The sequence below is a fragment of the Doryrhamphus excisus genome, chromosome 3 (assembly GCF_030265055.1).
Source record: "Doryrhamphus excisus isolate RoL2022-K1 chromosome 3, RoL_Dexc_1.0, whole genome shotgun sequence".
Lineage (NCBI taxonomy): Eukaryota > Metazoa > Chordata > Actinopteri > Syngnathiformes > Syngnathidae > Doryrhamphus > Doryrhamphus excisus.
This window is the reverse complement of record NC_080468.1, coordinates 3880885-3906111: the sequence shown is the minus strand read 5'-3', so window position 1 is coordinate 3906111 and position 25227 is coordinate 3880885. Positions and strand designations below refer to the sequence as shown.

The 25227-nt window shown below is 43.8% G+C and overlaps 3 protein-coding genes across 3 annotated transcripts; 1 reads left to right on the top strand and 2 right to left on the bottom strand.

Annotated features, from left to right (window-relative positions):
• Nucleotides 1–12198: 12198 nt before the first annotated feature.
• On the bottom strand, nt 12199–17851 carry snap47 (synaptosome associated protein 47). The gene is made up of 4 exons (XM_058066858.1): nt 16898–17851; nt 15372–15868; nt 15118–15242; nt 12199–12894 (listed from the first exon to the last, which is right to left on the bottom strand). The coding sequence occupies exons 1-4, from the start codon at nt 17395–17397 to the stop codon at nt 12748–12750; spliced, it is 1269 nt and encodes a 422-aa protein (XP_057922841.1). The 5' UTR covers nt 17398–17851; the 3' UTR covers nt 12199–12747.
• Nucleotides 17852–18179: 328 nt separating this feature from the next.
• Nucleotides 18180–23137, top strand: jmjd4 (jumonji domain containing 4). Its single transcript, XM_058066857.1, has 6 exons — nt 18180–18871; nt 18943–19108; nt 20008–20133; nt 20198–20465; nt 20540–20686; nt 21529–23137. Exons 1-6 carry the CDS (start codon nt 18607–18609, stop codon nt 21862–21864), a joined length of 1308 nt encoding a protein of 435 aa, XP_057922840.1. The 5' UTR covers nt 18180–18606; the 3' UTR covers nt 21865–23137.
• iba57 (iron-sulfur cluster assembly factor IBA57) lies at nt 22304–24564 on the bottom strand. Its single transcript, XM_058066864.1, has 3 exons — nt 24079–24564; nt 23596–23930; nt 22304–23113 (listed from the first exon to the last, which is right to left on the bottom strand). The coding sequence occupies exons 1-3, from the start codon at nt 24426–24428 to the stop codon at nt 22722–22724; spliced, it is 1077 nt and encodes a 358-aa protein (XP_057922847.1). The 5' UTR covers nt 24429–24564; the 3' UTR covers nt 22304–22721.
• Nucleotides 24565–25227: the final 663 nt, after the last annotated feature.

Sequence of the window (25227 nt, the reverse complement as noted above, 5' to 3'; positions counted from 1 at the left end):
CAAGAAACCTGACTGGGGACCTCATGGCACGTTCCTGTTCCTGCATATGTGAGCAGTACCTAATGATGTAGGTCTATAATTTGAAAGATGAAAGCGTGCCACTAATGACAGAACAGCAAAGTAACTTATAGACGTGCCTCTGGTCCCTGAAAAACCACAGAGGAGGTGAGTGACGCACTTGGCTTTATATATAGTTGCCGATATAGGCTGGGAGATCCTGCCACCTCTTTCGCCAGACAGGAGGGAATGTCGTTATGGATCTGCCACACACGGGATGTAAACACACACATGGTCATGGTAGAGTCAGTGGGACCTTCCCCGGGACCTTGGGCTTTATTTAGTGTATTTAACATTGTAAAAGAAGGTGAGACATGGCTTTGATTGTAAGAAGAGTTCAAACTGTTTCGTTTATTGCTAGGGAGTTGTGCAGCTGCATGACTGGAAGGGAAAACGGTTTGTTTTGTCACGAGTCAACTACGTGAACAATGAGGAGTGTCTACAGTTGAAATGACTTCTCAAGGTCTGACTGAGATAAGAAATAAATTGCTTTTTCCCAGTGTCCTTCAGTTGAAACAAGCCATATTGTACAATGCCTGAATACAGTCTGTATAGTCATTTTCAAATGGCTGGTTTGAAAGTCCTAATGATGGATAATGGATTTGCTTGGAAATAAATGTATCAACATGAGGAACCAATTAACTCCTATACCTCCTATAACCTCTTCCAATAAAACAATATAGTAAGACAATATTTGAATTATGGACCTTTTTTCATAGATACACTTCTTTTCATGTTAGTGTGGCTTTGATTTTTAAGGGGTCCTATTATGCTAATTTTTGGCTCTTTGTATTGAGTTGTGAACTCCTATAGAGCAGCTACACACAACAACCCACACAGAAAGCTTTCAAGATCTTCCAGTATCCAGAAAAGTTTGTTTCAATTTATTCCACCAACGGCCTGCCTTGAAGCACACCCACTCCACTGTGATTGGTCACACTCCCAAGCGTTCCAAAGGACTTCCGGACTACTGCCGAACCCCACTTTCTAAATTTGTTGGCATAGGAGTTGGGGCTACAGCTTGTGCTCGTTGTCAGCACATTGTGATATCACAAAGAGTCGGTGTTAGAAAAAACTCTCAGAGCCATCCCTAACTTTTTTTGCGACTCACTTCCGAATCCGCAGACCTCATCATCTGAAACTTTGGCATCGTTTAATACAACATACAACAATAAAAGAATACAACATTCGAACAACCTTTATAGGTCAGAAAAGTGCAAAAAGTGTAATAGGTCCCCTTTAAGATAAATAGGACAATTCAGAGTTACAGTATAGACAGCTGCAAAATACCATATTTAAAAAATAAGTAAATTAGTACAGGGTTGAGAAGTATACCCTGAGGGACGCCATATGTAAGAATGTAAATTCCTCTCAGAGACAACATCCATCCATCCATCCATCAATTTTCTTTGCCGCTTATCCTCACTAGGGTATGATGGAGCCAATCCCAGCTCTCTTTGGGCGAGAGGCAGGGTACACCCTGGACCGCATTTGACAATATTTGAATAGCAAATTATATTTAACTGTAAGCTTCTGTTCATATTTCCTGTTCTTATTTTTAAGGCTGTATGTCCCCTACCCCTGATGTAGCATCAGTTTAATGGATTTGTTTTCTCAGAATAGCCATGAAATGCAATGAGTAGCCTCCAAGAATGGAGTGCAACCAGCATCATTAGCAATGCAAATGAGCATAGCGTATGAATGCAGTAAAAGAGCGTGACATCATTCATTGCACAGCAGACATGACTACATTGCAGCAACTGGTGCCACTAGTGTGAAAAAAATCCTTTTAGGTTGCTATCTAAGAGAGAATTCATGGTTAAAGGGTTCATGATGACTGACAAATTATATGAGCCTTTGAAATAAAATCCTGGAAAACTCCTAACCACCACGCAGCCGTATTGTTCCAGAAAATCTTCCACATCACATGCCGTCTGGAATTGTTTTTCACACAAAGTCGGGCTCCCTCTCCAAAAGGACAGAACGCAAATATTCGACGCTTCTGACTTCTCAAAACATCGGTCTACCACAGGTGCAAGTTTCCCATACCAATTAGCGGAGGGCTCCACCCACAAATTTCCCATCCAAATAAACGCGTAAAGAATGCACGTTAAAATGGGAGTGATTGTCTTTGATATTCAATGCTTTAATTGGAACCAGGCGGCATCGTTGCGGAGTGCATGCTTGCCTACAATAAAAGGAGATTCCTGATTGAGAGACGCTCCGTTTTCCTGTTTGCGCGTCAGGCTTCACGGTCGCCTCTCTTCTGCGGTTGACGAGAGGTCAAAGGTTCATGATTCTCAAACCAATCTATGCCTACGTTCAGTATACAGTCCACATATGGACGGGCTGGGTAAACATCTGGTAATCTTGGTTTGGGCCTCTCCGAAGCACACCAAGCTAGCCTCTCTTGCTCTCGCTTCATCTTCTCCAGTTACATACTTGCTGGCGGCTTCCCCCCGTGCCCCCTTATCCCCCTTGAGGTTACAAAGCATCTGGGATTGCGGAAGGAGTATCCACAAAATAGGTGTTGTCCAAAAAATTCCTTAAAATTATGGAAATAATCCCCATTTGAGAGGTTTTAGACGTTGTTTTGAATACTGTTTGCCACACCCTAACTGCAGGTGAGAATGGTCATATGTTGCTATGAATACACGGATGACAAAACAAATAAATACTGATGATGAAATTTTAACTTCTACATTGTAATTGTGTTTTCATCCACTTGTGTACTCAAATATGGAGGAACTCTTACGTTGAGTGTCCCTGCATTTATGTAATTTCAGCAAATTTAGGGGTGAATCCGCCCAAAGTTGCACAAAGCTGTTAACTAGCGCTGCTAGCACTCATGCTAATGTTCAACAAGGCCTTTGTCTGATGCAGTGACAAAGTTGTTTGTAATTTTCACAAATGCTGTTTCTGTACTGTGATGCGCTCTCAATCCTGACCAAATACCTCAAACAGGTGGTTGTTTTGAAGGAAATGTTGTAGCTGATATTGGTCTGTATTTAGTGATGATGTGGATAACTGTGTTAATTAGCAAAGAACTTCAGAGTTGATGACCTGGTTTGATGTCATTACCATGTGATCATTGACTACTGTTACCGTTTTATTAGCATGCTAACAAAACTGTTATGTTAGGGGGGTGTCATAAGACCAAACTAGATTGGGTCTGTGAAAACGAGACAAGATTTTAACTTTACTTTTAAAGGGAGCCTATTATGCTAATTTTTCAGCCCTTTGTATTGAGTTGTGGACTCCTATAGAGCAGCTACACACAATAACCAGCTCACAAACCTTGATAGTTCTTCAATTAAATTCAACAACGCTGCGTGTGGCTCACTCCCCACCAAAATGTAACCCCCCGCCCCAAACCCAGCTGTTTGTTATGCTTTTACTGGCCCTCAGCGAAAAACGGGATGGCGTCACATCGTAGCTGAGGCGATATTTCAACAGCAAATCTATTTACTCAACTGCTAGTACATGAATCCGTCTCCACACCTTCAAAACTGAGAATGATAACTGGGATTATTTCAGTGGTGCAAGATGGCCTCATCAGTTTGCAAACTCATCATTCCGTGAGTTTAACACGCAGGGCCTTTAATTATGCTTACACAGGGTGACCCCACTGGTGTGTGCACCATGGTTGCTGTTTCATGTGGAACACACAAGAACCACTACACCCACCCCCAAACGCCCCATGTCCCCCAAGCATGAGCCTAAACAATTGCCGTCCTCCAGATCACTGGCCTGTGTATTTACATTGCACACAAAATGACTAACCAAGAATGGCTATTTTTACCCAGCGAGGTGGGAGGGGAGAAGGCACATCTTTAATTTTAATCAAACTGCAGAACGCTCGCCAGAGCAACAACCCTCTTTATTTTTTAGTCCTCTCTTATGGGTTCACGTAGTCCAAAGCCATTACGACATCCAAGAAGATTTGATGTTTAAAATATAAATTTGCAAATTTGTCATTTAGTAGCCGGGGATCTGTCCTCTGTGGGAACAGTTGGGATTGGTGAATTTATTGTGGGAGTTAAGTGTTTCCATTTGCAGTCAGAGCCACTAAAAACAGACATTTTGGGGGGTGCCTGCTTGTAAAAGGACTTGAGGCTGCCTCTTGGCCTGACAACCTGTTTGTGGAGCTTTATAGATAGCCTTTTAATGAAAGGAAATATAGTGTGCATTTTAGGATCATAAAGTGATCAATTGGCTACATCTCAGCATGGGTTACTATATAGTGTACTGTATATACTGTATAGTAGGAATGCTGTCACGGTTCGGCTTCATTGCTTTGCGGTTCGACCCCAGGATGCAGAGAACAGGACCAAGTGCAGGTAAATAATATTTATTCTGTGCATTAATAGCAACAGAAGAGCAAAGCAACTCAGGTAGCTGACGGACAAACAATACAATGATCCAACCCAGGGAGACGCACACACCTGAACTAAATAGACACAAATTAGGGACAGGTGTGGGTGATTGGGACAACGAAGGAAGACAGGGCAAAGACAGGAAGTTCAATACAAAATAAGAGTGTTCAAAAGGGAAACCAAAGCCCAGACAGGGAACATAGACAAACTGTCACGCACGAACCCACACAGGGCGTGACAGTACACCCCCCTCAAGGACGGATCCCAGACGTCCAAAACAATTCTCAGTCAAAGAGGGATGGGTGGTGGGGGGACCGGAGGTGGGTCGCAGACGGGACCCTTCTGGGGGCCGGCCGGGGCGGCAGGCCCGGCGGAGCCAGCAAGACCCCTCCAAGTGATGGAGGGAATGGTTGGGTCGGCGGAGGTGGTAAGCACTCTCCGGGGGGCGCCCTCGACTATGCGCGGGATAGGCCTCCTCAGGGGGGCGCCCTGGGTGCAGAACCTGGGCTCCAGCAGAAAGTCCAGCAGGTCTCCGGCCCTGACGCGGAGACGGCGAAGAAGCAGGCGTCCGGCCCTGACGCGGAGACGGCGAAGAAGCAGGCGTCCGGCCCTGACGCGGAGACGGCGAAGAAGCAGGCGTCCGGCCCCGACGCGGCGACGGCGAAGCAGCAGGCGTCCAAGCCAGAGCCTCTTCATCTGCTCCAGCAAGCCCTGCTCCTCGTCTTGCAGGTGGAGTGGGCTGTGCCTCCTCACTCCCCCTGCAGGTGGCGCCATCCCCCCTCTCCATAGGCAGGCTGGGCTGCGCTTCCAGCATAGCCCCGCAGGTGGTACTAGCCCCCCCTCTCGAAGGCGGATCCCAGACGCCGTCATCCGAGGGAGCCGAAACCAGGGTAGGGAGGAGGGAGGCTTGGAGGAGGGTCACTGGCTCCTCCAGGTCAGCAGTCCCGGCCACAGCCACTTGTTTGGGCTTGAAGCTGCGCGGCTTGGGCACGGGCGGGATCAGGGACGCCGCGCAGCTTGGCATGGGAGCCGGGTCTTGAGAACCCCTCGGGCTGCGCGGCTTGGGCACAGGTGGAATCCGGGACACCACGCAGCTTGGCACGGGAGCCGGGTCTTGGGAACCCCAGGGGCTGCGCGGCTTGGGCACTGGAGGAATCTGTGACACCACGCAGCTTGGCACGGGAGCCGGGTCTTGGGAACACCTGGGGCTGCGTGGCTTGGGAACTGGAGGAATCTGTGAGGCCACGCAGCTTGGCACGGGAGCCGGGTCTTGGAAACCCCTGGGGCTGCGTGGCTTGGGAACTGGAGGAATCTGTGAGGCCACGCAGCTTGGCACGGGAGCCGGGTCTTGGGAACACCTGGGGCTGCGTGGCTTGGGAACTGGAGGAATCTGTGAGGCCACGCAGCTTGGCATGGGAGCCGGGTCTTGGGAACACCTGGGGCTGCGTGGCTTGGGAATTGGAGGAATCTGTGAGGCCACGCAGCTTGGCACGGGAGCCGGGTCTTGGAAACCCCTGGGGCTGCGTGGCTTGGGAACTGGAGAAATCTGTGAGGCCACGCAGCTTGGCACGGGAGCCGGGTCTTGGGAACCCCAGGGGCTGCGTGGCTTGGGAACTGGAGGAATCTGTGAGGCCACGCAGCTTGGCACGGGAGCCGGGTCTTGGAAACCCCTGGGGCTGCGTGGCTTGGGGACTGGAGGAATCCGGGGAGCCTCGCCACTTGCCACGGGAGCCGTCGGGGAACGCACGACGGGCTGCGACTCGGCAACAGCGAGAGGGTAGTGCTGTGCAGTGGCGTGACATGGCGAGGCGGAAGAGGGCGGCCACACCTCCTGGCGACGTGCCGTGCGCTGGCGACGCCGCCGCGTCGGAGGGTGTGCAGCGCGTGAAGCCCTCGGCACTAGCGTGTAGTCCGGCCCCCATACCATAGTCTCCAGCTCCTCCGGCGTGTACATCGCACACGTCCGCTCCAACGCCTTGAAAAACTGCCGGGTCCACTTGTCGAACTCGAGATCTCCGTCGGGCTCGTCGAGACCGGCAGGGCAGGAGGGCGGGTGCACCTTGGCTTTGCATGGAGGGGAGAACGAGCGTGGCTTCGCCTTCCGGAGCCGCGGCTTGCGTCGGCGTCGCGGCCGGTCTGGAGTGTCGTCGGTGTGTCCGGGATAAAACCACGCCATCTCCTCCAGTTCCCATGGCGGTCTCGCCATCTCCTCCTCTTCCAAGGCTTTGAGATGCTGCCAGGTCCGAAAATCATTCTCCGCGAGGTCGTCGTCACATGGTTGGATCATTCTGTCACGGTTCGGCTTCATTGCTTTGCGGTTCGACCCCAGGATGCAGAGAACAGGACCAAGTGCAGGTAAATAATATTTATTCTGTGCATTAATAGCAACAGAAGAGCAAAGCAACTCAGGTAGCTGACGGACAAACAATACAATGATCCAACCCAGGGAGACGCACACACCTGAACTAAATAGACACAAATTAGGGACAGGTGTGGGTGATTGGGACAACGAAGGAAGACAGGGCAAAGACAGGAAGTTCAATACAAAATAAGAGTGTTCAAAAGGGAAACCAAAGCCCAGACAGGGAACATAGACAAACTGTCACGCACGAACCCACACAGGGCGTGACAAATGCCCCATAATATTGTCCGATATTGGCACACAAATACGATATCAATTCATAACAGTATAGGTTATTCTGACAATAACATCAAGTGTTGACATGCTCCACACTAATGCCATGTGATAAATCAATGTTTTAAAAATATTGATATTTACTTTAAGCATGATATCAAAACCAACCATATCGTTGATATCGATATAGACTGGATTTGCGCCATCTCCCTCATGCCTCTGGAGCAGAAGCCCAGAGGCTCAGTGGAAGCAAACTGACTACCTTGTCAGCGGTGGAAGAAGGTATTAGCAGTAACTCAGTAATATGGAGGTACTTTGAATCCAGAGCAGAAAAAAGTAATTTTCACTGAGCTCAGTTTATCATTTCACCAACTGTATTTATCCAGAGTTTTGTTCTTATGCAGATGTTTGTGCCACAATTTAATTTAACCTGTTTTAGTTGTCTGTACCCGTATCAGTACTTGGTGGGCATGACATAAACAGGAAGTGAGTGTGGTGTATACAGCTCTGCTTTGTGTAATGTACAAATGTAAAGGTTTAAGACTGCAACATACACACAGTACTGCAACGTATTGAGAGGGGTGCAATAAAGTATTTTACCACGCTTATGTAGTATATAATGTAGTACGATAGCCATACAGTCAGGATGTTTGATGCAGCTCTTGTACTTACGACAGGTGTACCTAATTTTGTGGCCAGTCAATTCAGGTTACTGTTACCACTGTCTGTGTACTGCCACCTGTTTTATGACTTCATGGAATGAGACAAAAATATATTTCAAGGAAAAAAGCGGTCATGCTACCTGAGATGTTGCGTAAGTGATGAATGCAACCAAAGCCTGCACAGTGCTGTCTTGTCAAATGCACTGCGCACATTATGAAACAAGTAACCTTGGATCCAAACTGAAATAGAGATGAGCTGAGGAAAACCTAATAAAGCTGAAGCAGTGGGCAACGTCACTCAAGCCGTTTTCAACTTGCCAATTGCACCGTGTATGTGAATGAAGCACCGCAACTCCTCTGTGGCTGCAGCCTACAGAGTCAGTCTCGGTAGGGGCGGTCGCAGTGTGTGACTGGCCAATCACAGAGCAGGAAGAGCACAATTACGGATAATGACGAAATGTGCTCCTTTCTAAACAATTTTGGACTCTTTTTCTTGTGAGGGTTTGAGTGACAATATTATTGCTTTCCATGACCTCCATTGTTGGCTAGCTTATATTAATTTGTTTTCGCATGCTAGAATGGACAGCAAATGGAAATAAATATGTGTTCATGTTTCACATGGTGAATGATGTTCAAAATTCAAAAAAAGTGCAGTTGGCCAATCACAAAGTGATGGCCGAGTATACATGGAAAAGTTTCTGTTTTTCCTACTCTGTTTCAGACATGTTGAATTGTGTAAGCGTATAAAAATGTACTTAAATGTAAGCGTGTTCAAACTAAACCCATCGGCTAAAAAAGGCATCTTTATAGAATATTTCTTCACCTTGAGAGTTAATGATGTGTTTCGTGGAGGTGATGCTGTATTGCTAAATGGGGCAGGTCATTCCCAACACCTTTTTTTTAAACACTTATCACATCATCTTGTGCTACATAAGAGTAGAAAGAACTTTGGTTACATCAGGGGATTTCACCACATCGCAGCCAGTCATGCTTGTTTTGGCTGCCTTGCGTATAACCCCATTAGCGCGAGCGCTGCTCGGGATGCATTTTTTTTATAGATTTTATAGATTTGGGGTTAGGCAAATAGATCAGTGCACCACTACATCCAGCAGATGGTGACATAGTGAAAAAAGCATATTATTCCGTATTAACATGAAACGACCAGGGCCCGTATGCACAAATATGCTTCTCAGAGTCCCTGCAGAAAGCTCCTAACTTTAGTCGAAAAATTCCTTGCAAAGAGTCTCAGCTGGAGAGTGATTAAGGAACTCTGAGGGGAAAGGAGGGGAAAAGTTTAATTTTAGTGAGGAAGTGTGAATGACCCCATTCCCAGGTATGACGCAGTCCTCTAAGAACTCATCCTCATGAGGGTTGCGGGCATGCAAGAGCCGATCCCTGCTGTCTTTGGGCGAGACACAGGGTACACCCTGGACTGGTCGCCAGCCAATCACAGGGTACATATAGACAAACAACCATTCACACTCACATTCATACCTAGGGACAATTTGGAGTCGCCAATAAACCTAGCATGTTTTTGGAATGTGGGAGGAAACCGGAGTACCCGGAGAAAACCCACACATGCACGGGAAGAACATGCAAATTCCACACAGAGATGCCCGAGCGGGGAAGCTAACCAACGTCTCTGAATTTATTTGTTTATTGGATAGAGATCCCAAGAAGTGTGTGCTTCCCATCATTCATTTACAGTATATTTACTATATTGGCTTACAAGTTACAATATAGCCCTTTAGGGGGCGCTCTGAAACAAACAAAAAAATTCCTTATTGCTGCTTGTGTGGTCACATGATGTCATCAATGAGCTCAGCACCTGGGAAAGAATCACATTGACAGCCACATTGGCCCAAACCAACATCTGAGATCTGCATGTAAACAACAACAACGGGAACTAAAAAGACAAACGTGAGCACAGGTGTGCCTGCATGTGTTTCTGTTGTCGTACAGTGCATCCACCCCCCGCTTGGACTCAATCACCTTTCTTCCAGGAAGGTTTTTCTCCCAGTTCTAACATTAACCAACAGAACATATTTCCTGAAACTAGAAACTCCCTCAGCAAATGGAAACCCCGACAACACCTGCGCTGGTGAGGAGAGGCCAAAAACCAAACCAGACGTGGTCTAATCATTCCTCTGATACAAGGACATTCAACTGGCGGACTGCGAGGTAAATTCGGCCTGTGAATGACATCAGACTAGTTTACAAGTTCAGTACAAGAAGCAACCAACATTTTTACAGCAGATTCCTAAAAACAGCGGAGCACTCTTGTCATCCAGACGATCTTTGTCTAACATTTTTGCAGTACACCCTTAAAAACTGCAGTCGTGTTGCCATATATATATTTATATGATCTTTGGCTAGCATTTTCTCCGTACGTCCTTAAACATTAGAGTGCTTTTGTCACAGAGAGGATCTTTGACCAGTGTTTTTGAAATATGTTGTTAAAAACAGCACACTGTTGCAGTTACATACTGTGCATCTTTGACCAGCATTTTTAGAATAGGTCCTTAAAAACAGTCGATTTTGTCATATAAAGGACCTTTGACAATAATTTTTGCAGTAGGCTCTCAAAAACAGCATTGCACTCCTGTCAGATGTAGAGGATCTTCGATCAACATTTACAGAGTAGAGCCTTAAAAACAGCGTTGCATCCTTAAAATATACTAGTAGCTTTGTCATATAGAGGATCTTTGACTAGCATTTTTCAGTATGTCCTCAAAAACAGTAGAATGGTTTCATCATATAGAGGATCTTTGACCAGCATCTTTGCAGTATGTCCTTAAAAACAGTAGAATGTTTTAATCATATAGAGGATCTTTGACCAGCATCTTTGCAGTATGTCCTTAAAAACAGTAGAATGTTTTAATCATATAGAGGATCTTTGACCAGCATCTTTGCAGTATGTCCTTAAAAACAGTAGAATGTTTTCATCATATAGAGGATCTTTGACCGGTATTTATGCAATAGGTCTTGAAAAACAGCACTATGTCCTTAAAAACAGTAGAACGGTTTCATAATATAGAGGATCTTTGACCAGTATTTTTACGCAGTAGGTCCTTAAAAACAGCTCCTATCACATAGAATCTTTGAGTAGCATTTGTGAGGTTTCTTGTCACATAGGATGGATGACGTCAGTAGATGAATAGGAAAACAATGAAGGAACAATGGTGAAAAACATTCCCAAGGATGATCTTTCTAGTTGTATTCAAGTCACATGACTTAAACGCATGCAAGTGCTCCTGCAGCCGCACATTTTTTTCCTGTTTTTCTGCGTGACTCCATCAACGGAGTCACGCTGCTTCCAGCAAGAGCACACGCCTCACAGTGTTTGGAAGTCAAGGCCAGCTGATTCCCACTATGTAGCCATACCATCTCGTGCATCTGTGGTCAGACTTCCTTGCGTACTGCGAGACTGCTTCCAAACCACGCCAGCCAGCTTGTGGAATTCATGCCAGCATGTGTGGTGTTCTCGCCGCCACTTCACCACGTCAAAACGGAGCATCCGTTTGGGATGATGGCTTCAAAGCTGACTGTCTGGGAGTAGGCAGCCCAAAGCGTTTGGTCAAAGCGGTCCAACTTTCATTTGTTGCCAACAGGATGTTATATGAGTGGCGTGCACTCGCTTACACAGTAATTGCATCCGTTTGGATTTTGCCGGTGTTTTCCACTTCTCTGTTGTAATTTGTCACAATGGAGCCGGCTATGAAGGGCGTCACTTTGTTGATTTTTGTCAAGAAGTAAAGAAAGAATTCTGGAGACCCGCTTCACTGACACATACTGTTCTAATAGACTTTAATGTCTGATTATTCAACTCAAATGATAGCAGATTCCAGTCTGTATAGTCAAGCTGCTTACAGTACTGACATGACACTTCAACTCAAGCAGTTTACCACATGCAAATAAATCCTTCCATAACAAGAACTTTGTTTTTTTTTTTATCTTATTGCTGTTGTCTGCCAGTTTCCCTCCAAGGTTTTAGAGGTTGTAGTTTTGTGTTAAGACAAGAATACTATTTGTTTTTTATTATAACAATGCATAATTGAAATATATTGTTTATTTTAAACATTTTAACTGAGTTTTTTTTTAAGTTTATAAGCAACATTGACAAAATTCCCTGGATTAAATTTGTTTTTCTGTTGCCAGGCAATTTTATTTCATTTCAAATGTTTTTTTTTATTTAGTTCTTAAATTGTATTTTATTTGATATAAACTGATACTCTTAATTTAATTGTATTTTATTGTACTTCGATTAGTTTAAATAAAATTATATTACACAGTACATTAATTGTTTTTTAGTTTCTAATTGTTTACAAAAACAGCATGGCAGCTTGGCTCAGTGTTCGTCTCCCAAACTGAAGGTTGAGGGTTTGATCCTCCGTCCTCCTGTGATTAAGTTGAAGTATTCTTAGGCAAGATACTTTTTAATACTAAAAAAAGGAGCGACTCCAACAAATAATGATGGTTATGGTTTATTTCATTGGATTTGAATCTTTTCAATGACAGACGATGAGTCAATTATTGTTCATGCATTCCTTATTAAAGTAATTGTCATGTTGATGTTGCATGTATTTAAACAGCTACAGTGATCGACTACAGACATCATTAATATCCATGAGTCTTTTACACATATTTGACTTCTTTAGAGGATGCATATTACACAGGTACGGGTTATTTCAGCATTTTTTTTTATCTTATACGGACAGTGACAGTCATGCAAGACGTGATGGGCATGTCTTATATTAGCTGTAAAACAGTAATGGAGCATGCGTTACATGTATGCTCTATGCATCGTTTTGATGTGTGCATGTCATTCTGTCTGCTCAACATCCCAGGAAATGAGAGTTAAGTAATGATGTAATGATGTTAAAGTAATGATGACCGATATTAAAAAATGTCCAGCTTTAAATGGATTTGTGATGTGATGTAGAGCCTTCCAGGTTTGCAAAAGGGTCATAGTTAAATGCTAATAAATAATAAATACAGTTAATGTCTCTGGTTGTCCTCACAGCAGTCGCTTCATACGGCAGGTGTGCTTCTCAATGTGCAAGGTGGCTCGGTCCGTAGAGCTGGTCAGGACGTCCAGTGCCTCGTCCTGCCGCTCCAGCTCCGTCTCTGCTTCCAGAGCCAGGTTCTTCAGCTGCATTAGCATCTGCACAAGCGCACGTGTGCACACACACGTTTTTGGTAAAAACATCACATTCCGGCAGTCTAGGGCTGTCAAATGATTTTTTTTTTAAAGGTTAATTAATCAGACTTTTAAAATTAATTAATCATGATTAATTACCATTGGCATCAAAAATATGATAAATTTAAATATCTTAGATAAATGACAGGACAATATATATTTGTGTGTATCAACAGCTCCAAATGAATTCACTATCAATCTAAAAAATACTACAGAAGTCTAAAAAAAACACCGGTCTCTTTAATTGTACATCCGAATTAAGAGTTACGAAGTGAGCAACAATAATATTTTTATCTTCCTGTTTATTTACACACACAATTATGTTTGGCGTGTCCCTGAATGCATCTCACATTCTTGTAATGAGAATGAGGACTGTCATTCCCAGAATGACCGGACTACAGATGTGTGTTGGAGATACGAACAGTAAATGGTGTTGGAACTGTACCGCTGTTGGTGTGTTCAAATCAGAAGGAAATTAGAAAAGCACGTCACACTCTGTGTGATAATAATTAGCACCGTGATAATAAGTGTAGCCCTGTGTCACCAGTGCAAGGTGTACCCCGCCTCTCGACTGAAGACAGCTGGGATAGGCTCCAGCACCCCCCGCGACCCTCGTGAGGAAAAAGCGGTAGAAAATGAATGAATGAATGAATGAATAATAAGTATAATAAGTGTTCTGTGTTCTGCCAGGTTTTGGGGGGGGCACACACAAATCCCTTGAACTGACTATTCTGGTGTTCCGTGTCTCTGAGAGCACCAACGTGTCGTGCAGTCCCACCCCAAGAACCAACCGTGTCTCTTTCCCGCCCTTACAGCCTGCACGGACTTTGGTTTGTGGTCTCACCGAAAGCTTGAGGCATAAAAAGGAGAGAAAAAATCCCAGCGTATGAATTGTGGCTTGGAACGGAACTATTAAAATACATGCTACTAAACCCGAATGATTATTTACTACGGGCGCCGCCATTTGAGTTCAAACCCACCTCCACCACTTCATTGGGTACAGCTGCACCATTTGAACCATCACTTCTGTCAAACACTGTCAGAGAGCTATTCACTTAACAATATTGTTGTTGTGGTTTGCTGTTGCATCTTACAGTTTCTTACAGAGAACAGTTTCTAATATTTTGCTCCTGTCTTGTCGCCGATGCAATGTCTTTGTAAAGGCAGATATTTTAATACATATTTGGGTACTATTAATACCTGATAGTAGCAAGTAATTGTAACTGCAGCATAGTGTTGGGGAAAAAATAAGGACACACCCATGTTTGTAACTCATCTACTGAACTGATTCACACAAAAGAGTGAAAATATATTGAAACATGCACCTTTACTGTGTTGCATGTGCTCCTGTTCTTCTGACAAATACACCACGTAGTGGCGCTGTTATTAAAGGGGAACTACTATGCTCATTTTCATCCCTTTGTATAGAGCAGCTACACACAAACAAATTGATGGATGAGGGGTATATACAGCTGCCGCACGGTGGCGTTAGCATGTAGGCACACAGTCAGGAGATCGTGGACTTTGCATGTTCTCCCTGTGCATGCGTGGGTTTTCTCCAGATACTACAGTTTCATCCCACAAAAACATGCATGTTCGGCTAATTGGCAATCCTAAATTATCCATAGGTATGAATGTGAGTGTGAATGGTTGTTTGTCTATATGTGCCCTGTGATTGGCTTTCGACCAGTCCAGGGTGTACCCCGCCTCTGGCCCGGAGTCATCTGGGATAGGCTCCAACATACTCCCGCGACCCTAATGAGGATAAGCGGCATAGAAAATGGATGGATGGGTATATACAGCCCTAGGAATACTCACCAGTTGCATTATGCACAATGTCATTTTGATAAATTTATTGTTTGATTGTCTATACAATTAAACCAATTGGTTGTTCATTATTTAGAGACATATTTTTTCTTGTGAATTAACCAAGCAAAAAAAGTTTTTTTCCAATTACTCGATTAATCGACAAAATTTTCAGTAGCATACTTGATGACCAAAATAATTGACAGCTGCTGCCATAATTTGCTTTGTGTGATGCACCCCAGGAAGATTAGTTGCTACTGTAGTATTAACTAATGTGTATCTATTATGAACAAATAAACATGGGGTGTCCTAATGTTTCACATGGTTGTAACTGAAAGTCCCATACACACGTATGTGGTCGGGAGTCTGTGTGTACCACACCTGCTTGAGTTCTTGGGCTTCAGCCTGGCTGACGGTCGGCTGGAGGACTTGCACGTGCAGCTGAGACAAATCTCCCGCCGGGACGGCCATCGGGATGTCTGTCTCCAGGCACCTGTGCACCAAAGCTGAGGTTGGAGATGGTTAGAGAGTGCAAGTGATGTTTATTTCAAGTACAAGCAATGGAATGTGTCTGTAATGGCTAAACAGTGCTATACTGCCACTAAGTGGTCAAATTTATAGTGTCTGTCACTTACCATCATACGAAATGGAGCACTCTGCGTCACATGGAGATGAAACAGGAGTGCCCTTAAAGGCAGCATATTCACTGGTGAACTCCACCTTTTTCTTGTACTGCATCTCCAGCAATGACAACACCTCCGGCATTTTCGCAGAAAGGAGCCGGTAGCAAACATCCGGCTTCCCAATAAACCTCTGCCTGACCGTGATCTCGTAGGGGCTGTGCACCAAGATTTCGTCTATTTCGTTTCGCTCAAAGTGGTGCTGCAGCTGGCAGCTCGTGTCCCTCACCTCCAGGGAGGACACCATCACCAGGAGACAGCCCGGCTTCAAGTCACAGTCTCTGCCTTTGGACACGACAGCAGGGATACTAGCGATTACTTTACTCCTGTTGGGGCCTTTGTAGGCTGCTGCGGCCGCCCGAGCAGCATCCTCAGCCTTGCCCTCCTGATGAGTCTTCCAGGGAAGTTTACCGAAAGGCCACCAGGAAGGAGACTCCAGCTCTGACAAGAGTCTGCATGACAGAAAGATACTCTATAACTTTTTCTGAAGTTCACCTATGCAAAACAGACTGATGTTATGACAAAAAATAGCCAAATAGTGGGGCAGGACCCCCTGGGGGTCCACTGTCAACTGTCAGGGGAGGCTTGACTGGCAGGGAGGACTTTCAGTATTATTGCAGACCTGCCAACGGGTATGAATTTGTCATACTCAGCATGCAATTTAACTTTTGAATATGCTTGTATACTTCACTACTCTCCATTTTTTTGGCCTTTTCGCTGGTTTCACTTTTGAGTTCAGTCAATACAATATAGTACAATATAAATAGATATAATCAGTTTCTCAATAGTATTTCAGTATTTTTCTGTGCAGGTTATTGTGTGTAGCTGCTTTATAGGAGTCCACAACTCCATACACAGGTCCCCTTTAAAATGTAATGTAAGCACTGTTGCTCACATATCTACAGTATGCGATACCAACGTTTGTGGCCTACTGTCCTACTCCTTATTGTTATGGTGTTGTATGTGATAAATTACCTCAATAATGCTGGACACATGCAAAGTTGCAAAGTGTGTATGTAAAAAAAAATCATAAATAGCACTAAAAAAATGTCAGTCATTAAAGTAAGACTGTTCTAAGTAGGTTTTTACTACTGATTGCGGTTACCTTATTTCTACACTTGTCTGCCTGTACTGTTAATAAAAGGTATTATGTGACACTGGAACAGAGTACTTTTATTACCATTAGTCACTTCGCCTCCTGGAATGGATTCCATCTTAAGATGTGCCACTGTATTGTTAAGGAATATAAATACAAAACGTACATACCAGACCCACAATAATACCGTTATATCATTTCAATGCAGTTTGTGTCCATGTCCACCAATTTGTATGGCATTTAAATAATATGCTTTTTCTATTTATACTTTGTGTCTTGTTAAATAATTTATTTGATCTGTTTTCTCTCGTGTGCTTCTCTAGTAGGATATTTTTATGTCATCAAGTGCACTTGCAGTCTTCTATTCTTTTTCCAAAACTCATACTTATCTGCCACCCCCAGGTCAGAGTCAATCTTCTCCAGGCCTTGCATCATGTTATCAAACTGCTCTCCCTGGTGGCTCAGCACTCTCCCGGTGTCCTCCAGTCGTCTCTGAGCCCCGGCCACAAGGCTGATGAGCTCCCGGCCTTTGGAGGGCTGACTTTCCGTGGGACCCTTGACCTCCGAGCCGGAGGACATGAGGCGTTCTCTCCAGAAATGCTCCAGCACGTTGTAAACCACCGCCCTGTTGGGCTTCAGGGAACCGAACCAGTGTTTGACGTTGCCTTCTTCCAAGATTGTCAAGGTGCTGAAAATGAAGCTGGACGATTCCATTTTTATCTCAATGATCCTGGAGAGGAGAAAGCTAGCCAGGCTCTCCTTCGTTTGGTTGGAGATGAAACGCAGTGAGGTTCTGCTCAGGGACAGGGTACCATTCTCCCACTTTTTGTCTGAGTGTATGTAGTAGGAGCCAGGCCAGCTGTGTATGGGAACGTCTCGGCTCATTTTGGGGGGACTGCTGGCTAACTTGAAAATTGAGCGCTAGCTTGTTTATCTAACCTGCTACATGCACACGACGTCAAAACTTGAAGCTTTCAAATCATTTTACAGCTCCTAATGTAGTGTTTAAACCTCAAGGCGTTTGTCACCTATTTTGATTTATTTCTTGTCGAAATTAACAGATGAAGCCATCGTGTTGTTTGGCTACGTACGTACGTATGTTGTAGTGAGTAGTAAATAGAGATGTGCGAGTCTTGAACGAGCCGTGCAAAACTCGATTTTTTTTCCTGACTCTCGGCTCAACGGTTACTTGTCTCCGTTAACCTGTTTACTTACTCACCCCTGTTACCGCTTGCTAAATTAAAAATGCGACCAAGTACCGGGCCACTATTTATGACAATGTTTCTTTAACTGCAGGTTTATATATATATTAGCCCCGTGGAAAAGCAAAATATATGTTCCTTGCCTCAAATCAATTCTCCTTTCTCCTGCTCGCCGAGCTGCATGACAGGCACAGCAAAAAGAACAATTCACATTTCCGTTTGAAACGTAGGAAGTTCTTCTTCTGTTGTTTATTGTCGGTTGGCAAGAAACGTTTAGGATCAATTACTGCCACCTTGTGAAGTGGAGTGTGGCCTTTTGTCTTTGAAGTACGCTGACAAATTGGCTAAACGCGTTAGAAACAGACGTATTGGGTGCAAATCGTCTTTCAAAGTCACGGCTTTGGCAATAGGAGTAACATAAACATTTATTATAATACTCTTGCCAAAGAGTTTTCTGAAACGGAAATGACATCATGCGCACTGCTGCGTGTGACAGTGTTTACCGTCCGACTTATGAATCACGCGATGTTTTTGGCCTACCGCAACAATTCTTTTACAACAAACATTTTCGCTAGCAAGCAGCTAGGACTTAGTTATTTATTGTCATCTAAATATATGTATTGCATTGATACGGTTAGCACTCCTGTTTACAAATGTTCGTGACAGGTAAACAAATTGCATGTAGCAGAATGGATATGTCCTTCGTTCTTCGGACCACGAAATTACGTTTTCGGAATGGTCACCTCCATCGTGCAGATAGATATTTACCCGCAATGTTCACACTAAACTAAATTAACAAAATTTACAGTCAAGGTGGAAAAGCAAGTCATGTGAAACTACTTCTAGCACGGCATTTCAAACAGCAAACCTCGCTACTTGGCTAGCCTGGCTCATGTTGCCCAACATGGACAGGGATTCGTACCGCAACTGTTGCAGTCTTGTCAAAATCCCGAGGCAGTCCTACGAGCAATTTTGCTCCTCACATTTCGTCGAGTACATCGACAAGGAGCTGTGCTATTCGAAATTTTTCAAAAAGTACTTGCTTTCCAATCACCCGTGCATGTTTTCCAAAAGGTTCACTGAGGAGTGGAAGTGTAGAAAACAATGGGTGACTGAGGAGGGGAAGCCCAATTTCCAGAAGCTTCTGCAAGAATTCGGTAAATATTTAGCATATCATTGTGAGTACATGATGCAAATATGGCTTGATTTTCAGTTTGATTCATTTCAGATGAGACTCCCGTCCCTGTGGCAAACTGCAATGCAAAGGAATACAATTCCAACCCCAAACAAGTAATGCCTTTCAAAGAGTTCATACAATACTGGAAGGAACACATCCAGAACGGCCACTCGTCACCTAAAGGATGCCTTTACCTTAAAGACTGGCACATGTCAAGGTACCAATACACAGGATAACATGCAAGACCATTAATACTCAGTGAAACCTGCTTATGTTGACAACCCGCCTGTGTCGACCAACTAACATCTAAAGTTATGTTGACTATTGTAATATCAAAAAGACAACAACAACATTACTGTTAAAAGTGATCACACAGTCACTTCCTGTTCCGTGCAAAGTAAGCCTCAAAATAAAAGCATGGCAGTATTAACCTCGATTTTAACACAGCAACTAGCAAAATGCACCAAATTATTTCTTCTCTTGTTAGCCACCAGAAGAAAGATTTATATGAAAGCTTTATCGACATTGTAGTAAACACGTACAACAAAATTACTAGGTAGGGTATGGTTTACAGACATGCCTACCATTAAGGAACATGACAGGTTTACATTTGCACAATGACCGAATGGTTAGCGCGCAGACCACACAGCTAAGAGACCCAAGTTCGATTCCACCCTCGGCCATCTCTGTGTGGAGTTTGCATGTTCTCCCCGTGCATGCTTGGATTTTCTCCGGGTACTCCGGCTTCCTCCCACATTCCAAAAACATGCTAGGTTAATTGGCGACTCTAAATTGTCCATAGAATCATTATCCATATGAACGTGGGTGTGGTGTGACTGGTTGTCTATATGTTGCCTGAGGATAAGCGGTAGAAGATTAATGAATGAAAATATAAATTAATAATAATAATTTTATGAAAATAAAATTACAAATATTTTAATATTGTTGAATTTGATACTTGTTGTGGACTTGCTCTGTTTGATAAGATATGGAAATGTCATATGAAAACAAGAATCAAAATAAAATTATTAATAAATGGAGGGAAACAATAAATCCTTTATTATCAGCCTTGACGTTGGATTCCACTTTGCATGTAATATTATCTTTACACTGCAGGGACTTTCCTGACCATAATGTTTACACCACGCCAATCTTCTTCACCTCTGATTGGCTGAATGAATACTGGGATTCACTTGAAGTGGACGACTACCGCTTCGTCTACATGGGACCCAAAGGCTCATGGTAATGTTGCATTAACTGGATAAGTAAGGATATTCCATAACATGTTTGCGCTACCCATCTCTAGGACGCCGTTCCATGCCGACGTGTTCCGCTCTTACAGCTGGTCGGCAAACATCTGTGGCAGAAAGAAGTGGCTTCTGTATCCTCCGGGCCAGGAGGAGTTTTTAAGAGACACAAATGATAACCTCCCGTATGACGTCACGTCAGCTGAGCTTCACGACACAAGCCTCTACCCGCACGCCCAAGAGGCCTGTCAGCCTCTGGAGATCATTCAAGAGGCTGGTGAGATTATCTTTGTGCCCAGCGGCTGGCATCATCAAGTTTATAATCTGGTAAGAAGGCAAATAATGGCACGCAGATGTCAAAATATTGTCACTATACGTATACGTATTTGCTATATTTGCAGGAGGACACCATCTCCATCAATCATAATTGGTTGAACGGCTGCAACGTTGACATTATGTGGCAGTTCCTGCAGATAGAGCTGTCGTCTGTGCAGAAAGAGATAGACGAGTGGAGAAACACAATGGATTCATGGCATCAGCACTGTCAGGTACTGTACGATTATGATTTGCTATGCCACAAACATTTTGTGCATATTTACTTCAGTATACAAAACTATAGAAAGTCAATATACTTATACACTACTCAGTCTACATATTGTATTTCCGATTCACTTACGACACAACACACAGCCACTCTCACACTGTAAATAGCTAGAGCCATGGTCTGGGGCTGCACAAGTGCTGTCAGCAACTGCGGTGCTGTGGTTCATTGGCCAATTAGGTCTCCTCTTGACCTGAAACCAAACTGTGGAGCCAGTGTAGGAGTACATGGTGTCATAATTGGGGAATGCAAGAAGGGATTCCAGTCACAACCTGTACAGCTCTGGTCAACTCCATGCCAGTTAATAGTAAATATTCACACAAAGGACGTAATTAAGTTGATTTTGACCAGTGTCTTTCTTATAGTGGAGCCATAAACACTGACCTTAACTGAGGCAAGTGAGGCCTGCAGTTCTTTGGATGTTTTTGTGACGTCTTATTGGGGTAATTTTGGTTGGCTGCCCACTCCTGGGAACATTCACCTCTGTTCCATGTTTTCGCCATTTGCGAAGAATGGCTCTCACTGTGGTTTGCTGGAGTCCCAAAGTTTTAGACCTGGCTTTATAACCTTTTCTAAACTGATTGAGCTCAATACATTATTTTGGTGGGAGGCAATCACTTTTTCCACAGAGGGCCATGTTGGTATGGATATTTTTTCCCCTTCCATGATAATAAAAAGTGTTATTTAAAAACTGCATTTTGTGTGACAAACATGTAAAAAATAAATAAATGAATCAGGAAGGGGACAAACACTTTTTCACACCACTGAAATTGTGTCTTACACTTCTAGGTCATTATGAAGGCATGTTCCGGCATCAATTATGGGGAATTTGCATCATTCCTCAAAATCATCGCAGACAACCGCATGGCTGTCCTCAACACTTGCTCCACAGGAGACGCCTCAAGTTACCCACGGCATCTCTCGGAGACGCTCATCACCCTTGGACCCTATCATGCTGCCTTTGACTTGCAGAGAGTGGCTCACATTTTGGAGCTGCTGCTCTGCAATGAAGATTTTAAGCGGCTGGATCACTCAGCATCCACCGTGCAACCAGAAACGTTACTGCAGCAAATCCGGGACACCATACAGTCCACCAGAGGGCAGCATCTCCTCTATCAGGACTAAGGATATTAGAATTTCTGTTCTGAATAGAGTTTCAAAGGGGCATAACATTTTTGGTAAATTACCCTGAAATTTAGCTGTGGAAATATTTATGAACACTTTTAAAAGGAACTGGTTTTTTTTGTACTTTACTTTATTTATTAATACTATCTACTTTTTTGTTAAAAAGAATTAAAAACTGAATATTGGTATCAATATGAACATATTTCAGTGCATGCAATTGCATGAAAGTTATGCTTTAAAAAATCATTAATATACTTTTTGTCTTAGCAGACAGACTAGAGCAGCCTAGTAATAGCCTGTGTAGCAATTCAATGAGAATAAATACACAATTGCATTTTTTTGTTCACCTTTTTAAAATTTGTAATTGGTTCCACCCCTGAACCTAACATGGTAAAATTTTGTCATTTATTGCAGCACAAAATAATGTATACAAGTTAAAGATTTAATGCAGGAAAAATGTATTTACCAAAAACAAGTCAAACATTACAGCAAAGTAGTTGTGACTGAACCTACAGCACCTATACTGGTTACAGTCAAGCAGTATAGCGCCAAAAAAAATATGCCTCAATTGCTTAGCAATGTGATGGAGTAGATTTTGGGGAACTCATATTTAGGTAGATACTTTTATTTAAAATTCTAAAGTGATATACATATTTATTTGTAATGTTCATTTAAAACTCAAACAACTGATGACTTTGGTTATTGCTGTGGCACGTGTCAATCTCCTGATTTGTCCTTCAAAAGCAACATTCAAGTTTTGTCAGTCAGGCAAAGACACACCCAAGGCTTTTATATCTGAAATGTGTCACAAGTCATGTAAGTCACATTACAAGAAAGAATACAGCCCGCCCCTCCCCTCAGTTGCTTTGCACGTCTTTAGGCCACCAGTTGGGCACGGAGGCCTCCAGTGTCACTTGGGCATCGTCAGTCGTTTTGACTGTCAACACCTCCTTGGCATAGGCCATGCGGATCAGGCTCAGGCCCAGCTTTCCCACCCCCGCACGGTGTTTCCCAGCTGGCTTGCCCGACTGTGTTTGCAGCGAGGCTCCTTCCTCCAGGTCTTGGACGGGCACTGATATGCGGGCCGGCATGAGACGTTTGCGAACCACGCCGGTGTGATGTGTCCTGGCTGTGAGCTCTTGGCCGATGTAGCAGCCCTTGCTGAAACTGATGCCTTGCATGTAGACGAGATTGGATTCGAGAGGTAATGCCACACCAGGAGGGAGGTCTTTCACACCCTCGGGAAGTCCTAGACAACAAAGGCAGCACAGTAAACAATCTTAAAGCCATAGAACATATTTCAGAATCACTCGGTATATGGATAGAAGCATACATATATTTTTAATGAATAACAATATCATTGATCTAATGTTGACCTTGTGCTGTGTTGTCACTCTCTGGCAACACCAGAAGGCAAAATTACTTTTCTGTCTAAACGGAAAAAAAATATCAACATAATCTGATCTAATTTTCTTGTCAATTTCAGTCAATATTATCAGGCATCCTTAGTTATAATAAATTGCTATATTGTATAAAACAACAGACTGGTAAAAAAAATAATAATAAAGAATGTCATGAGGTTCCTGAGACTCCCAATGGAGTCTACTTTCACTTTTATTTAATTTCTTGTTCATTTTTGCTATACTTGGCTTGTGCATTGTAACATAAAACAGTTTAGCTGTGAGCCTCGTGCCATCCCTGTTCACTGCATTACTATATTATATACTTTACCTATGGAATAGCGGTGCCTGTGATAATCCTCTATGTCCCCTTTATCACATGATGCAATCACATCCAAGGGATCCACCTGACTATCCAGCACCAATCGCCACCCCATGTAAGGCGTCCGTGGATCCATCTCCCACACCACGGCCTTATCTGGAGAAGACAGCTCTGGTTTTTGGCTTTTTTGCATGGGGAGCACCGCCCACACAAAGAGGTCCGGACACAGGTTTATGTCGATCTTTCTGCGGGTCTTGTACACTTTCAGGTGTCTCGACAGAGAGTCCTTCATGGTACTGTCACACTCGAGGAGAACAGCACATCCTGTATCGGCTTTTTGATGACTGTAAGGACAAACAGAAAGCTGATGTCAGGTGAAAATATTAAGGCTTCCAGTAAAATGCAGTAAAAAAATAGTACACCCATTGTCTTTATAGGTTTAGTATTCTATCACATTACATTACACAACAAAACAGTCACATGATGGCTCACCTGTACAACATGACGTCATAGAGCGTCCTTCCTTGTACGTTGAGCATGTGAGCATACAAGGCCCCGCATCCAGCGTCCCCCAGGGCGAGCACGTCGTTGGTCACAAGCCCCTGGAGGAAGGGGCTTACGTCGGCTCCACTGACACGGAGAATGGCTCTATGGACTAAGCGGTAGCAGCAGGCTAGCTTGCCCGGTTCACCCTGGCCGTCAAGTGCCGACTGATTGTAGTGCCGCATCCGGAGACCCGCTCTGGCCGAAACGCCGTGCCAGAAACCCGTGTATTTACCGGCGAAAATATTGAGGGGGCCGCCAGAGGTGAGCGCCCGCCTTGCGATACACCACAGTCTCATTTTGAATTGTCAAGGGAGTTTACTACGGACATGAGCGATAAAAAAGGGAAATGTTGCCTGCTATGTAATACAGGACACTGTAGTCGCCACCATGTTGGATTACCCACAATGCTTTGCGTGATAACAGTAGAGCACGTGGGTGGCTGAGGCTGGATGTAAACAACCAAAACGAATAATCTCATTGTTATTATACTTATGTTATAAGTACCACAAGTAAGTACGTATTATATTTATTGTTATTACAATTATAAAATACTGTATTTTTTGTTTCCATTTATATTCAGGTGCATGAAAAATGTGTTGTATACTATTGTGTACAAGTTAGTCACAAATGTCAGTGTGTTTATTGTCCACCCTGACATTTTCTATACCACTTATCCTCATCAGGGTCACAAGGGTATGCTGGAGCCTATCCCAGCTGACTTTGGGCGAGAGGCTGGGTACACACATATAGACAAACAACCATACACACTCACATTCATTCATTCATTCATTTTCTACCGCTTTTTCCTCACGAGGGTCGCGGGGGTGCTGGAGCCTATCCCAGCTGTCTTCGGGCGTGAAGCGGGGTACACCCTGGACTGGTCGCCAGCCAATCACAGGGCACATATAGACAAACAACCATTCACACTCACATTCATACCTATGGACAATTTAAAGTCGCCAATTAACCTAGCATGTTTTTGGAATGTGGGAGGAAACCGGAGTACCAGGAAAAAAAACCACGCACGCACAAGGAGAACATGCAAACTTCACACAGAGATGCACAAGCGGAGATTCAAACCCAGGTCTTCACGAT

Excerpts from the sequence above, each read along its gene's own strand:
- jmjd4 (XM_058066857.1), top strand. The coding sequence starts at position 18,607 with ATGTTGCCCAACATGGACAGGGATTCGTACCGCAACTGTTGCAGTCTT. Across the intron at positions 19,109-20,007 it reads AAAGACTGGCACATGTCAAG|GGACTTTCCTGACCATAATG; the intron begins GTACCAATACAC and ends TTTACACTGCAG. Across the intron at positions 20,687-21,528 it reads CATGGCATCAGCACTGTCAG|GTCATTATGAAGGCATGTTC; the intron begins GTACTGTACGAT and ends TTACACTTCTAG.
- snap47 (XM_058066858.1), bottom strand. The coding sequence starts at position 17,397 with ATGAGCCGAGACGTTCCCATACACAGCTGGCCTGGCTCCTACTACATA. Across the intron at positions 15,869-16,897 it reads GACCTGGGGGTGGCAGATAA|ACTCTTGTCAGAGCTGGAGT; the intron begins GTATGAGTTTTG and ends TCTGTCATGCAG. Across the intron at positions 15,243-15,371 it reads GTGCTCCATTTCGTATGATG|CTTTGGTGCACAGGTGCCTG; the intron begins GTAAGTGACAGA and ends CTCCAACCTCAG.
- iba57 (XM_058066864.1), bottom strand. The coding sequence starts at position 24,428 with ATGAGACTGTGGTGTATCGCAAGGCGGGCGCTCACCTCTGGCGGCCCC. Across the intron at positions 23,931-24,078 it reads TATGACGTCATGTTGTACAG|TCATCAAAAAGCCGATACAG; the intron begins GTGAGCCATCAT and ends TTGTCCTTACAG. Across the intron at positions 23,114-23,595 it reads CAGGCACCGCTATTCCATAG|GACTTCCCGAGGGTGTGAAA; the intron begins GTAAAGTATATA and ends TTTGTTGTCTAG.